Here is a 15,447-nt window from a genome sequence, read left to right on the forward strand (position 1 = left end):
GAGTCGTTAAAATAAAATTAGATGGAATTATAACAGAAGACAAGATGATATGTCCTTATTTTTATCAAGGTAGTAGGTTGTGATTTCTTGGTGTCTTTGTCTAGGAGATCTGCACACAGACTTCCCAGCTGGTGCGTCTCACACGGGTCCTACTATTGAAACTTTAGTGGTAGTTATTTAGGCTATTATTTAGTATCAGATTTGTTCTGATTGAGTTGAACTATGATAAAATGTCCAGCCTAACCATCCAGTCTTTTTGTATACCAGGGACTACACTGTCAAATGTGTTTTATTCGTCTTAAAATGGTATAGTTTATTTGAGGTATTTTAGGTTGCTATATCTAGCAAGTCGAACCACAGCAGTATCTAGCAGGTCGAACCACTGATACATCTAGCAGGTCTCTTTCAGTTTGGGTGGTGGTGTGGTGCTGCTGTTGTTGATGCATCATCATCATTTTTATGGATTGAATAGAACTGTTTGAGCCAGTGTTTTATAGTTGTACGCCATTGCTGGCCTTAACCCTTTTAGTTGCCTCACTGCATTCATAAACGCGGTGTACCTGTTCTAAAAACCAGGAATACTTTTAATAGATTAAAGGTTAACGAAAGGCAAATAGCCAAATGAAAGCGGCTAAATAAACGCGGTAGGGAACTTTTAAATCAACGATCTAATGAAGAAGCATGGTATCTATGCGGTCGCTTGACATTCACTGTGAAAAAATTACAGTGTTCAGAGCCTCGTCGACTTAACATATGGGAAGTGTGGCAGGCTGATAATTATCATTGGTTTCCTTTTTGTACTTATTTATAATGAAAATAATAAAAATTACTCTTAAAAAAAGAAAAAAAAATGTTTTTTGTCTTTTGCCCGTTTGGCACACACGTACATGCAACACTGCCCGCCGTTAAAAGGATAAAGCAAGCAACAGATTAAGTCTACTACCCAAGTAAGCCCCGACAGGATTTGAACTCAGAATGCAAAAGGTTGGAAGAGTATCAAAAGTCATCATGTATGACGTTTCTACACAGTGCCACCAAATGGTATTTATTTTAGCGAGATTAACTTAAGCGATAATTGAATATAGAGCAGTGATAATTTCTTCTTAAAACGATGCAATAATTATATCTTGATTTTTAAGCAAATAAAATTATATTTTAAGGTATGTTTTATTAAAAAATAGATATTCCTGTACTTGTTGATAAACCTATGTGAGAATATCTCCGCAGCAATTAAAATGGCGCTGTCCAGGACGAACTGTTTAAGGACGACGGGGTTAATTCGTTCTGTAGAATTATTAAGTCGTATCAGTTCTCCCCAGAATTTATTGGAGGCTAACAGTAAGTGCGATATTTCTATCTATTCATAAGAATCCATATTTTTAACACTCCTCTATTTTATTTTGTATTTTGTCCCTCATATCACTTACTCTGTTGGTAAGGTCAGTGCTCCGTGTGTAGATTATAAACAACGAAGTTTATATAATGAATAATTTCTTAGCCCATAAATTGATCTTATATAATTAATAATTTCTTAGCCCATAAATTAATCTTGCATCAAAGTGAAGGCATTAAATTGATATACTCTGTGTTTCCCCCAAACAAGTTTATAACTTATCTATATGTCGTTTTCATTTTTCGCTATGAAATGTGGGTTGTGGTTTTATAAGAATAGGAAGAATGACAACAAAATTGTTGTGAGCATGAGCGTCGTATACAATGCATTGGTTATATAGGCATAACTACAGGGTTTTACCTTATGACCTCCCAAAGTCTGGGGGGTAAAACCCTGTAGTTATGCCGGTTACCCTGTAGTTATGCCGGTTATATAATTGAAGAAATACAGGTAATACACAATGAAAACCTGGTTGGAGTAGTAGACAACGACTCGAAATTTAGAAAGCGCTTGGCAGAGAAAATATAAGCAACATGTTGACTTGAATTATAAAGAGTTAATTTCATATTTTATATTCGTAAAGTCATAGTAATCCAAAAAGTATTTGTATAGATATTTCATAATTGTAAGTGATACACACTGCGAACAGCTAGTAAAATTTTTTTGCGTTGTTGAAGAGTACTTGGGACATTTTCATAGAATGTGCAATAAACTCAACATTTGTGAGGGCGGTTGAAAGAAGATTGGACCATCTTTCTTAGATGGGTATGATTTTAGGCATTGGTTCTCAAGTTGAGAAATACCAGCTTCATTCACACCCGAAAAAAAAAAAAAAAAAATCAGTGAATTAAAGAGAAGAGGCAAAATAACTTCCATTCATCATCATCATCATTTGGTGTTTGTTTACCATGCTGGCATGGGTCGGATGGTTTGACAGTAGCTGGCCAGCTGAAGAGCTGTCCAGGCTCCATTTCTGTTTCGGTACGATTTCTGTGGCTGGATGTCTTTCCTAATGCCAACCACATAAGAATGCACTGGGTGCTGCTTTTATGCAGCACCAGCATGGGTGCATTTATGTGGCACAAGCACCCATGAGCCTGTAAGATTAGAATTGCCTAACTGAAGAGGGATGCAAGGGATGTACCTGTATACAAGAACAGCCAGGATTTTGCTTAGCTTGTTGAGTCTTCTCCAGCACAATCAACCGCCAGAAGTCTCAGTCCCTTGTTATCACCTCTGCGAGACCCATTCATCTAATTCTTTTTTCTTTGCCATGGTATTGAAGTTTACCTCTTTAGCATTCAGATTACTCTGTCAAATGTAATGCTTATTTATTCACATTGCTTTGAATTAATTGTGAATTACCTCATAGTTTTGAGATTTCAGTGATATGATTGTTTATTTTTAGAGTGACAGTGTAGGGTAGGTATAAGAGGCTGGACCTGACCAGTTTGAACAAAAGAACAATATTTGGGCCGGATACGGCCAGTTTGAATGCTGCAGGATTAAAAAGTTTAAAACCATCTTAATCTTGGTGATGACCTTGTCTGACAAGTGATCTCATCTGTTTAGAATTAATCCTGCATTATTTCATAGCTTTGAGATTTTGATGATGCCATTATTCATTTTAGAAGGACATTGTAGAGTAGGTGTGAAAGGCCTGACTTGGTTGATTTGGACATAAAACAGGTAGGATATTTTGGGCTGGATATAGCTGGTTTAAATGCTAGAGAATTAAAACCTGTTTCTTTTGCTTTCCTTCTTTCAGAACTGGTTCAGATACCATGTCTGTCTTTGACAATAGTCAAAAAGAAGCCGATTTCAGAGCGGAGATATAAAACACCATTAAAGTTTCTACCCAAACATCCTTTCATGGAGCCACATATAGAACATAACCCTGAAGAAATTACAAAACTTTTAAAAGAATATAAAGAGAATGAGGTGAGTGAGATGCTTTATTTTGTGGTTTAGCACCCAAGTCATCTGTAGTCGAGCAGTCTTATGAGTAACAGCATTTCAGCTGTAACTTGCAGATTTTTTTTTAACCCTTTAAGCATTCAGATAATTTTATCAAATATTATGCCTATTTATTCTGGATGCTTTCAATTAATCATGGATTATCTTGTAGCTTTGAGATTTTCATAATGTGATTGCTTTTTTTAAAAGGACATTGTAGGATAGGTGTGAGAGGCTGTATCTGGCTGGTTTGAACATAAAACATATAGTATATTTTGGCTGGATATAGCTGGTTTGAATACTGAAGAATTAAAGCATAAGGTGTGACTTGTGGGAAATTTAATTGATATTTCTTGCAGGTCGTCATTCTCATCATCATCATTTTAATGTCTACCTTTCCTTGCTCATGGTTTAGACAGTTAGTTGAGGCAGATTTTTTTTGTAGGTGGATGCCTTTCCTGTTGCCAACCTTCACAAGTTTCCAAGTAACTTTAATAATTTTCCATGGCTAGACATGTTTTCATGAAGGATTGGAAATAAAAGACATTGCTTATATGTTGGCGACGCTTGTTCACAACTATCACGATGTCAAGACAAGGAGACACTATCACACACACGCACACACACATGATGGGCTTCTTTTCAGTTTCCATCTACCAAATCCACTTTCAAGGCTTTGGTTAGCTTGGGGGCTGCAATAGAAGACACTTGCTTAAGAAGCAAGCTTCATAACCACACAGCTATGCCAGCACTTAAGCTGAATAGATCCCCTGACCCAATTCCTCATTGAGAGTCGTGGGTGACAAATAGAGCACCAGGCAATATTTTGCAGCATTCAGTAACATTTATTTAATAAGTACCACCTTTCCTGTGCTGTTACAAGAAATACCAGTCATCTATTGAGGTTGAGACAGTCAACTAAATACCTTCCTACGAATTCTAAGATCTTGTTTATTAGAAATCAATATTGTGGTTTTTATATTCCGGGTTGTGGCAATTTTCTAATTACTAATCTGAATAAAATGTCAAAAGTTGTGTAGACGCAGGAGTGGCTGTGTGATAAGTAACTTGCTTACCAACCACATGGTTCCAGGTTCATTCCCACTGCGTGGCACCTTGCGCAAGTGTCTTCTACTATAGCCTTGGGCCAACCAAAGCCTTGTGAGTGGATTTGGTAGATGGAAACTGAAAGAAGCCTGTCGTATATATGTATATATATATATGTGTGTTTGTGTGTCTGTGTTTGTCCCCCCCAACATCGCTTGACAACCAATGGTGGTGTGTTTACGTCCCCGTAACTTAGCGGTTTGGCAAAAAGAGACCGATAGAATAAGTACTAGGCTTCCAAAGAATAAGTCCTGGGGTCGATTTGCTTGACTAAAAGCGGTGCTCCAGCATGGCTGCAGTCAAATGACTGAAACAAGTGAAAGAGTATTCATTAAGGTGGATTCTTTGTAATAAACAACGAGATATCTGTTCATCATTATCATTGCTCGCATGGGTCATACAAAATTTGTTGAGGTAGATTTTCTGTGACCAGATGCCTTTCCTGTTGCCAAGTAAGGCAATTATTTCCCTATAACCAGACTTGTTTCTCATGGAAAGCTGTAAATGGAGGACACAGCTTGCATGACTGTGTGTGTGACACTAACTTAAAGCTATCACATGGTGTCAAGACAAAGGGACACTAACTCATGCACACTCACACACATATATGAGGAGGTACTGAGTAGTTCCTGGCTTTGGGTAAAAGAAAATACAGGAGGATCAGTTAATTATGGTTTTATTCAACATATTCCCCTCTCAAATTCATACACTTATTGCAATGGTCCTTCAGTTTTCCTAAGTCCTGTAAAAGAACTTGGAAGGTTGGGCCTCCAACCAGACCTTTCATGATGCCCTTAAGGCCAGGAACTTTTCAGCACCCACTGATATATGACAGACTTTTCTCAGCTTCCATCTACCAAATCCACTCACAAGGCTTTGGTTAGACTGGACTATAACAGAAAATGCTTGCCCAGGGATTTAATAAAATAACTTTGTTCTTAATAAGTCAGTGATTGGAACATAACTTAAAAAGTTCACAACTAATTACAACAGAATATTATAACCTAGATATGAACAGTGTAAAACAGTAAGTAGAATCAGTGATGATTTCAGGTAGATATCAACCTAATATCAATCAAAAGGTTAAATCTTTCAATAGCCTGAACAGTTATTATCTGCTTGTGTTCAGTCTCTCACACAGTAAATAGAATTTTATTGATATCTTGTAATTGTTTAGTTTTGTTTTAATAACTACACAACACAAATAATTAAAAGTGTTCTTGATTTTTTTGTTTTTTAGCCTGTATCCACAATGCCAAATCCTTACGCAAAGCCATACAAGAGATGTATTTTGTGTCAACATGATGTAAAACTAGACTACAAGGTAAGATATTGTTGAATAAACTACACGTAACACATGTATTTTACAGCCGGTATTGTAATATTCTGTATTTTACAGTATATGACAATACAGGCTGTAGATTATATGATGCATATAAAAAAATATACTGTAAGACATGTAAATTTTATGAATATTTTATGTATGACCGATGTGTAGTTGTTAAAGCTTTATAAAGATGGTATTATTGTATGATAGATGCGGGCACGGCAGTGTGGTAAGAAGTTTGCTTCAATCCCACTATGTGGGATTTTTGGCAAATGTCTTCTACTATATCCTTGAGCTAACCAAAGCCTTGTGACTGGTTTTAGTAGACAGAGAATGAAACAAGCCTGTTGTATATGTATATATATCCTCATCCTCATCCTCATCATCATTTAGTGTCAGCTTTCATTGCTGGCATAGGTTGGGCAGTTTCATTGAAACTGGTAAGCTAGCGAGCTGTACCAAGTTCCAGTCTGATTTGGCAGGGTTTCTAATATTATTTATTGAATGAAAATTTTTAGGTGTAGGAGTGGCTGTGTGAAATAAGTAGCTTACTTACGAACCACATGGTTCCGGGTTCAGTCCCACTGCGTGGCACCTTGGGCAAGTGTCTTCTACTATAGCCTTGGGCCGACCAAAGCCTCGTGAGTGGATTTGGTAGACGGAAACTGAAAGAAGCCCGTCGTATATATATGTGTATGTGTGAGTATATGTTTGTGTCTGTGTTTGTCCCCCAACATCACTTGACAACAGATACTGGTGTGTTTACGTCCCCGTAACTTAGCGGTTCGGCAAAAAGAGACCGATAGAATAAGTACTAGGCTTACGAAGAATATTTTCTCTATGTATTACAGATGTATTATATTGCCTCTCTGTGTATTATATATGTATTATAGTCTCTTTCTCTCTCTGTATTATGTTTATATTGTATTTGTGTGTATTACATAAGTATTGCCTATCTTTGTGTATTACACATTATATTGTCTCTCTTATGTATTATATTGTGATATGTTAAAGACAGTTATAGAGTATAGCTCACCAATTTCTGGTTATATTTTCAGAATGTGCAGTTATTAAGTCAGTTTGTTTCACCATTCACTGGCCAGCTGCTCAACCGATCAATAACTGGTCTTTGTATACCGATGCAAAAGAAAGTTTCCAGGCTTGTTAAAACTTCCAGAAAGCTTGGTAAGTCACAATACATTTATCACCTTTTTAACATCTCTTTGTATATCTGAAGGCAGTAAGCTGGCAGAATTGTCAGCACACTAGGGAAAATGCTTAGTGGCATTTCATCTATACTCTCTTCTACTCTTTTACTTGTTTCAGTCATTTGACTGCGGCCATGCTGGAGCACCGCCTTGGGAGGTCAGATCTGGCTAGTTTGAACATAAAACAAGTGGAATATTTGGGCTGGATATTACTGGTTTAAATGCTAAAGAATAAAAGTGATTTTTTTTAGTCATTTTTCAATCCTACAACTTACTGTTTGTTATTGTTGGTTTTACAGCATTTTTTCTAAGCTAGCATGGGGTTGATGAATACATATTGGGCCATTGTTTTACAACTGAGTACTTTTCTTGTCACTAATACTTACCTGTTTTTCAAGTAATGCATTTATTTTGCTCCACTTGTTTTCAAAAGCATACAGCTAGATGACATCATTTTCTGCTCAATGATTTGATGGATGGGTGTGGAATGTAAACACTTACAGATACATGTATATTCATACATACACATGGATTTCCATCTGTTTCCACTCACATGACACTAGTAAGGCTACAGTAGGAGACACCTGTTCAAGATGCACTGGAGAATATGTAGAATATCCTATTTATGCATTAAAAAAAAAAAATTTATATACAGTAGCACATTTCTATGCACTTCATCTCAGTCAGATCAAATTACTTCTGCCCAAATCTTTGTCATCAGTTCCCCTCATGCAAACGAACACAGTTGTCTTCTCTTGTATGCAACAATCATTTTTATCAGCATACTTGCAATTGAGCCTTTTTTGTACGTTGTCCATTCAATGGATTATGCTCAGATTAGTAGCTTCTAGGGTTCTGTGGTATATATCATCTTCTTCACCATTTGATGTCAGTTTTCCATGTTGCTATGGATATCAGTTCTTTGCTATCATTTTTCTTTATTCTGATTCAAATGTTTAAGTTTTGTATTCATTAACAAGGAAGAGCAAATGTTATTGGTGAATAAAAGTGATTTTATGTTTACCTTGGTTTTAACTAAAACCAGTTTTGGACAGTTCCACACCTCCCCTTTTAACTGCAATATTTATTTCTTTTGTAGGTTTAATGCCCTTTATGTTTAAAGACCGGCGCTATGTGGAAGATCCTAAACTCTTTGATCCACTTCGACCGAAGAAGTACGACTCTTAGTAAGAATTTCTTAATGTAATAAATAGAATAAAGTTATTGGCTTTTCTTTGCAAAAATATTTGAACTTGTAATCTTATTTATGTTGTAAAATATTGACAAGTAAAAAAAAAAAAAAATTCCTTTTGTTTTGCTCTACTTCACCTCTGAAATAGATGTCAATTCTACTGCCTAAAACTCTTACAAAATTAGTAATCAGGATTTAAGCCTTAAGTTTCTAGACTGCACAAAGACCAGACAATGCTATTCATATGAAATATTCACTTAAACATTTTTCTTTTTAGAAACCCATGCTAAGTTGAAAATATATATTCTTTGCTTTAGCAAAATATACAACTATTTTGAATTTTGTGGGTTGAATCTGGAGAGCATAACTGTCAGGAGACCAACTTGAGCAGATATTGTCAAGGCTTATTAGTTTGGCTCCTAATTTACAGTTGAGATGCTTATTTTTTAAAAATCTAGTAATTTGTGTTATATAGCTTTCTGTTATGAAACTGTCTAGATTAGTTTAGGCTATTACAAAAGATAAAGGAATAGGGGGAAAAAAAATTGCTTTGAAAGTAGATAAGTTCCAATTTAACAAGCAAATCTCTGAAAATGTCTTGTGACAGTTAGCTGAAATAAAAATTAATTATACAAATTAAAGTACTGATTATTCCATTATAGAATATTTTATTTTACCAAAATATATTTAGGCAACCTGCAGTTAAGATACAGTGTGTGTAAATAGATATACACATTGTTTTTAAAGTGTGAGAAAAGATTTAAAGCAAAAATAACGAGGCATAAAAGTGTGATGAAACCAATCAAATTTATTATTCCATGTTGCCCTTTCAATGTCTGAAAACTTGCTAAAGAATAATACAATTGCAAAAGCAAGTATTTTTTTTTTTAAGGTCAGTTGATAATTTGAAGAAAAAAAATAGAGAGAAAATATATTAAATAAGTGCTTGCAATGAAATTTTTAAAAATAGAAATTTTTAAAATAAAATAACAAGCACTTCGCAGAAGCTTCTATCTGTGATTAAAAGATACGACTTAAATAAACTCAAATTTAAATTCTAAAACAAGGGTGACAAACCTATATTTCTCTGCAATTTGTTGTGACTACTTGGAATATAATTAAGATTTAAATTTTTTGAAATGCAGTTATACTTAAAAAAAAAAAAAAAAAAATGAAATTGTATAAAAAAAATAACAAACCATTGCCCCCTTTCTGTTCTAACTTGATGATACATTTACACAAGGTTAACAACCTATTTGGAATAGGATGAGGAGCTGGCTTTTTAAATAATGATTTAACTAAGCTGCAGAAGGGAGAATGCAAGCATAATTAACACTTAAATTAAAAAATTTTTTTTTAGGGAAGAAAACTAATCAACTTTCCATTAGCTGTTCCAATATTAACTTTGTGGTCAGGTTATATATATAATAAAATTCTACATGTAACAACAATCTTAATAAATATGAAATATAAAATATTTAGTAGTGACTTTTCAGGGGTTTTTTTTTTGTTCCTTTAAAGTTGTTATAATTAACTTTGTATATAATAATTAGTCCTTAGATCACCATAAGCAGAGTTAATTTGATTTATTCAGTTGGGGCGAGAAAAAATAAAAATAAAAAGAGCAATAGAGATCATTCAAACACAACATTCACACAAAATGGTGATTAAGGACACAAACAGAATTTTTAACTAAACGTTCTGAATCAAACCCGTCTCAAATGAAACCATCTGGGATGAATTCTTTACACAAATTCCTTCAGTTTCACTGCCATCTCTGTAGAGCCAAATGAAACCTGGCTGGATGAATTCTTTCAGTTTTTCTGTCTTTCCCTCTCCCCCCATAATCTCAGCTAAGTGTACAAACTTCTGCATTCTTAATTTGTTTCCAAGTTTTGGGACAAAAAGAAACCCCACACCCCACAAAAACCACCAACCCAAATTCACATTCTGGCTTAACTTACACCATTATGGTTATATATTATTAATTAGCATGTAATTAAATGTTAGTTATTAAAAATAAAAAAAAAAAACAGTACAAGTGTGTAGGCCAAATTTTTGAAAATTGTATAAATACAAATCAATAATTAACAGTAAAACAAGAACTGACTCTTATTTCATGATCTCGGTAGTTGTGAACCAGCTATACTAAACAATGTTTAGTCATAAAACTAGTTAACCCCTGCATTAATTAAAAAAAAAAAAAAGAATCTAATGAAATTTCTGCACTTTGTTAAAAATAACAGTAATCTTTTAGATTATGCTATCAATTAGAATTAATATTTTAACTTATGAAAATAACTAATTAATAAACCAGATTAAGAATGCATGCTTTGAAAAATTTGATAATTTCATTGACTAAATCAGTTTACTGATTGAAAACATATAGCCATGAAATGTCCAAATAACTAATTAATCCATAGGAGTATGCATTTTCTTGCAGCTCTCTCTTATATAAAATTTAATCAAACAGATTTCTTTTTAAAGAAACTGATTTTTAGATATTTCTAACAGGAATAAATAAGCAATGATTATGTTTGTAGTTTGAAATTTATGAAATCTATTTTACTATTTTTGTACAAAATATACAATGCTTGAAAATAAGCCAAGTGTTTCTTGGAAATCTTATGAAATAGCACTAAAATCTGATTGAAATCCAAGGTAATTTTTTTTCTTTTTTTTTAAATTTTAGTTTTTCCAAGTTGTATAACAACTTATTGGAAAAGATGTACAGCTGACAGAAAAATATGTGTATAGTGCTCCATAATGAAACAGCCTTGTTGTGTTTGTGCTGAATAAAATGAATCAAGTGTTGAAAATGGTATAAAGTATGATCATAGCAGTGCAGAAATATCTGTATCCACACCAACAATAATCTGTGTTATTTAAATAACAGAAAATATTCAGAAGATGAGAGGACTTACTCAACACAAACCTTCTCTTTGGGACAATATGTGAGCTGTGTGTGTGTATGTATGTGTTTTATAATAAACATTAAAATGTTGATAAGCCAGCCTTAGCAAACCAATGAAAGAGATATCCTTGAAATTAGTTATTAGTAGATATCAAAACTAGGTAGAAGGAGTACAGAAGGTAAGCCAGTTTACCTAGCTGCACAATAGACAAAACAGCAAGTTAGAAAAATAACTCGGCCATGTGATCGGTTATATTCTTTATCAAAAGAAATATTAGAGGGGAGAGAAGGTGGAGGAAATCCCGACAAGATTAAAGAGAAGGGTACTTTTTTTGTTTTTTTTTTGTCCTTTTTATTGTTTTATGAAAGTTAATATAGGAATAAATTCTAAAATATTTTGATAGAAATTTTTAAGTTGAAGAGAAATTAGAAATGAAATGGTAGCCTGGACAAAATTATGTTGATTGAAATAAGTTTATTTCAATTTTTAAACACTTTCATTATATAAACATGCATCCTCTGCCTCAAGTAGCGAGACAGCAGAATGGAAAAGGGAAGGAAAAGCAATGAGGATTTAAAAAAAAAAAAAATATAAATAAAATAAAATATTCCCCCTAAATACACTCTTTCAGGTCTTGGAAGCAGTGATAGTCATGTGTGTACTTCATTGTAGCAGATCCAAGCACTTGTGCTCACATATTTACATAATTATTGCAGTGAATTATACATGTTTATTATAGATGGTTTGATATATTAGAGCTATGGAAAAGACTGGTTAGGATAGGTAGGGATATGGAGAGAAAAGGGGAAGCAGAAGAGAAAAAAAAATTCAAGAAAGATTCTGAAATGATCAAGACCTAGACAAAGTTTATTTAATACATTTTCTAAATTTTTTTTGCCCCCAATATGTTTTTTTTTAACTGGAAAGAAGAGTGAGAATAGCAGATAATGCCAACTCATTTATGCTCCTGTGTGTGAGTGTGCATTTACACTCAGCTGCTTATGTAAATACACATATTTGTGCAGTGATATTCTTATCAGGAACATATAATTAAGAATGTCTGCAAGAGTGTAAAAGCACACATGATCACTAGAAATTAATCTCTTTTTAAATTTTTTTTTTATTTCTTTTACCTTAAATTTGGATTTCAAGTTAGCACAAGTGGGAGTTTTGGAGAGGAGAAACAGTCACAGAAATTCAATTATTCAAAAAGACATCAAAATCTGAGTCAGGTCTGACAGAACTACACCTCAAACCAGTCGTAGCCGATTAGAAGCGTGGATTTTGTTTATTCCTGTTAACATGGCTTGGGCCATATCAATGGCAAAACAATACAAATATCACAGGCCAACTTTACAAAAGCTCACAGCAAGTCTAAAAGATTCTGGTGTCAGTTCAAGTAATCTATGTACAATCCGTTGTCCATCTTTATATTGCCTTTGCTGCTTAAAAAGGCCTTATTTTTTTTTTTTTTCAAATGTTTCCTCATGAATCGCTACAAAGTTTTCTAGCAAAGCAAGAACGTCTTCCAGGAAATAAATAAAGACCACAAAACTGTATTCTGAATAGTTATGCCAAGAATTTTTTTTTTTTTATATGTTAGTGTGGTGGAGGCTCTCTATCAGAAGCTTTTGTAGCTTCTAAATGCTTGAGCATATACCTCTTAGCTGAACTTGTACTGACAAGAGGTTCTCTCAAACCAGTTGATCTGGACTGAGCCTGAGATGTGGCGCTCCCCCCAACCATATTACCCACCCCTTGTCCCCCTGTATTTAACCCTCGCCCAATGTTGCTCCCCTGACCAGAAAGCAATACTAAATTGGCTTGTGTAAGTGAAGAACTCTGAGAAGTTGCAGAGATCGGACTTGTCCCTGATGCACTACGGGAAGCAGAATTAGAAGAAGCTGACATCTGTTTGATCACTGTGATATTTTGAGTACCACCACCTGCAATATTGCTGCTTCCACAACTGGCCCCACTACTAGTAGCCCCACTGCTGCTGCAGCTACCAGCACTTCCATTTCCTCCACTACTACAATTCGAGTTGCCACTGCTACCACTACCTTTCGGTTGATTGTGCAGGGAACTCTCTAGTGGTCTTTGACGGGTAGCTTTACTTTTCACTGTGGATTTCTGCAGACTAGTATCGTTGCTGCTACTACTGCTGCTGCTGCTCTCACCACTAACAGTACCGCCACTGGAATTGTCATTGCCACTCCTGCCGCCACTGCTACTGCCACTTCCACCCCCAATATTAGGTGCCTTTTCTTGAGGGTTCACCCCACTGCCAATCTCCAATTGTATCATTTTTTCTAAGAATAATGGTTGTAGCTCGTCATCTAATGTTGATAGGAGAACTTCTTGAACGAACAAACTATGGTCCATTTCTAAAATGCTCTGATCTCCTTCTGACAATGCAAACTCCATACATCTGCAGATAAATTGGAGAAAAAAAAAAGAGAGAAAAAAGAAAACAGAAAAAAAATGTAATTACTAAATATTCACTTTGTCAAGTACAATAAAACAAATATTGCTAAAAAATCAAAATGCAACAAATCACTGGATTTGAAATAAATTTTAAGTCACATACATCAAAGTGATTATTGAGTTAAGGTAAGTAATGAGTTAAATTATAAATCTACCAAAGATATAGGAACTCATAATATTGTGAATGGAGTTATGACGGCCTTATAAGCCACATAGTTGATTCCTACTACCTCCCATCTATCTAGTGCTTTTATGTTGCAATACTGGACCTCGTGAAGGTTGGAGAGAGAAACAGAGACAGGAATTCAATGATTTTCATCAGTATAGCAATTTAGGGTTTGGAGTTATGTTTTATTCATAGTAAAATGCCTTCAAAGGGTTAAACAGATATTCATAATGAACAATTCTGATATAAAACATCATCTATAAATACTATGATGCTTCTCATCTCTTGTGGCATGTTTGTTGAATTAAAAAACAAATTGATGGCTTAATCAGAGAATTAGGGCAGCACCTAATATTTGCATGGCCTTTGAGACTGGCAGTGGAAGGCAAAGAAGGAACTATAATAGTTCCTGTATTGCAGCGAGGGGCAAAGCATCAAGATATTGAGTTATATTCTACCTGAAGAGCTGATCAAAATGAAGATCATTTAATGTACCCAAGGGCCAGATGGTGGTGTTAAACTAAAGTAATGAATTAGTTCTACCTGAGTGTTGGGGCTCACCGAGGCAAAGTGTCTGATGCCAATGGCACGTGAAGAGCTCCTTTTGAGTGTTGGACTTTATGGGAGGCAATGACAGACCTTTGGCATTATGTTGTGCTTGAGAAGACCCATCAAACCAAGTAAAATTGTAGTTGTAACAGAAACTGGTGTCATGCAAATGGCACGTAAACGCACCTCTTACGCTCTCAGAGTGGTTGGTGTCTGGAAGGGCATCCAACCATAGAAACCATGCCAAATCGGACTCTAGTGCAGCCCTCCAACTGGTCAAACAGCCCAACTCATGCCAGCATGGACAATGGACACTAAATGATGATGATGTGATAAGAATAGGTACAGTTTGATGGGCTTTCATAGTTTCCATCTATCCAATTTCACTCATAGGTTTGGACTGATCCAAGGCTATCGGTCATAAAAGATACTGGGTATGACTCCACTGCATGGGATTGAACCCAGAACCAAGTGATTGTGAAATGAACTTAACCTAACAGTATTTAGGTGACAAGTTTTAGTTAGTAAATAATGTTTGCTGCAGAACATTAGGTTTGCTAATTAATGCTCAGCACAATGAAGTTGGGATGCTTAAAGTATTTTGAATTGTAAAGCAATGTTAGTATGAACCAGCATATCATTGAATAAATAAATAAAATATGAAAAAGAAAAAACACAAAGGAGCATGGAAGCGTCATTCAAAAAAGTTGTTGCATGAGGAATATAAGTGGACTAATGAGAGTGAAGAAGCAATTAAGATTCAGTAAGGTGAGTAAACAAAAGCAAGAAATGAATCATGTTATTTACTTTTTTGGTTAATCAGGTCATTTATAAAGATGCCCTCCCCACAATGCCTGGCATACCAGTATTACTGAAGGGCAAATGAGATGCACAGGAAAGAAACAAAATACAAAAGCCTCAAACAGATGAACCAAGTTTTGAAAGTAGTTATATAAGTATTAGCAAAGTGGATAAAATGGGTGTTCTGGTTTATACTAGGATGATGTGAAATGAAATGTTTCATATTATGAGACAACTGCCAGGAAAGATTAAACCACACATGAAAATAAAAACAATGATAGGGTAGGTAGTGAATCAAGTGTAAAGTATGTCCACCGGGGTTCTGCTCTAAACTTATTTCTTACAG

At 34.8% G+C, this 15,447-nt stretch overlaps 2 protein-coding genes across 4 annotated transcripts in view; one reads left to right on the forward strand and one right to left on the reverse strand.

Annotated features, from left to right (window-relative positions):
- The first annotated feature begins 1,179 nt into the window (after nucleotides 1-1,179).
- On the forward strand, nucleotides 1,180-12,657 carry LOC106878739 (uncharacterized). Of its 3 annotated transcripts, none has more exons than XM_014928052.3 (6): nucleotides 1,180-1,338; nucleotides 3,162-3,334; nucleotides 5,697-5,780; nucleotides 6,842-6,968; nucleotides 8,091-8,178; nucleotides 10,876-12,657. In XM_014928052.3, the coding sequence occupies exons 1-6, from the start codon at nucleotides 1,236-1,238 to the stop codon at nucleotides 10,919-10,921; spliced, it is 621 nt and encodes a 206-aa protein (XP_014783538.2). In that variant the 5' UTR covers nucleotides 1,180-1,235; the 3' UTR covers nucleotides 10,922-12,657. The 3 variants fall into 3 exon arrangements, with proteins under 3 accessions (XP_014783538.2, XP_052830210.1, XP_089221974.1); XM_052974250.2 differs by having other exon boundaries at nucleotides 8,091-8,166; XM_089365848.1 differs by lacking the exon at nucleotides 10,876-12,657 and having other exon boundaries at nucleotides 8,091-8,237.
- LOC106878736 (E3 ubiquitin-protein ligase KCMF1) overlaps nucleotides 12,327-15,447 on the reverse strand; it is a 53,601-nt gene continuing 50,480 nt past the window's right edge. The window contains exon 9 of the mRNA XM_089365998.1: nucleotides 12,327-13,529. Within this exon, the coding sequence (XP_089222124.1) occupies nucleotides 12,698-13,529 (832 nt within the window). The 3' untranslated portion in view covers nucleotides 12,327-12,697. The remainder of the gene's footprint in view (nucleotides 13,530-15,447) is intronic.

The sequence above is a fragment of the Octopus bimaculoides genome, chromosome 18, assembly GCF_046866305.1.
Source record: "Octopus bimaculoides isolate indiv1 chromosome 18, ASM4686630v1, whole genome shotgun sequence".
Classification (NCBI taxonomy): Eukaryota; Metazoa; Mollusca; class Cephalopoda; order Octopoda; family Octopodidae; genus Octopus; species Octopus bimaculoides.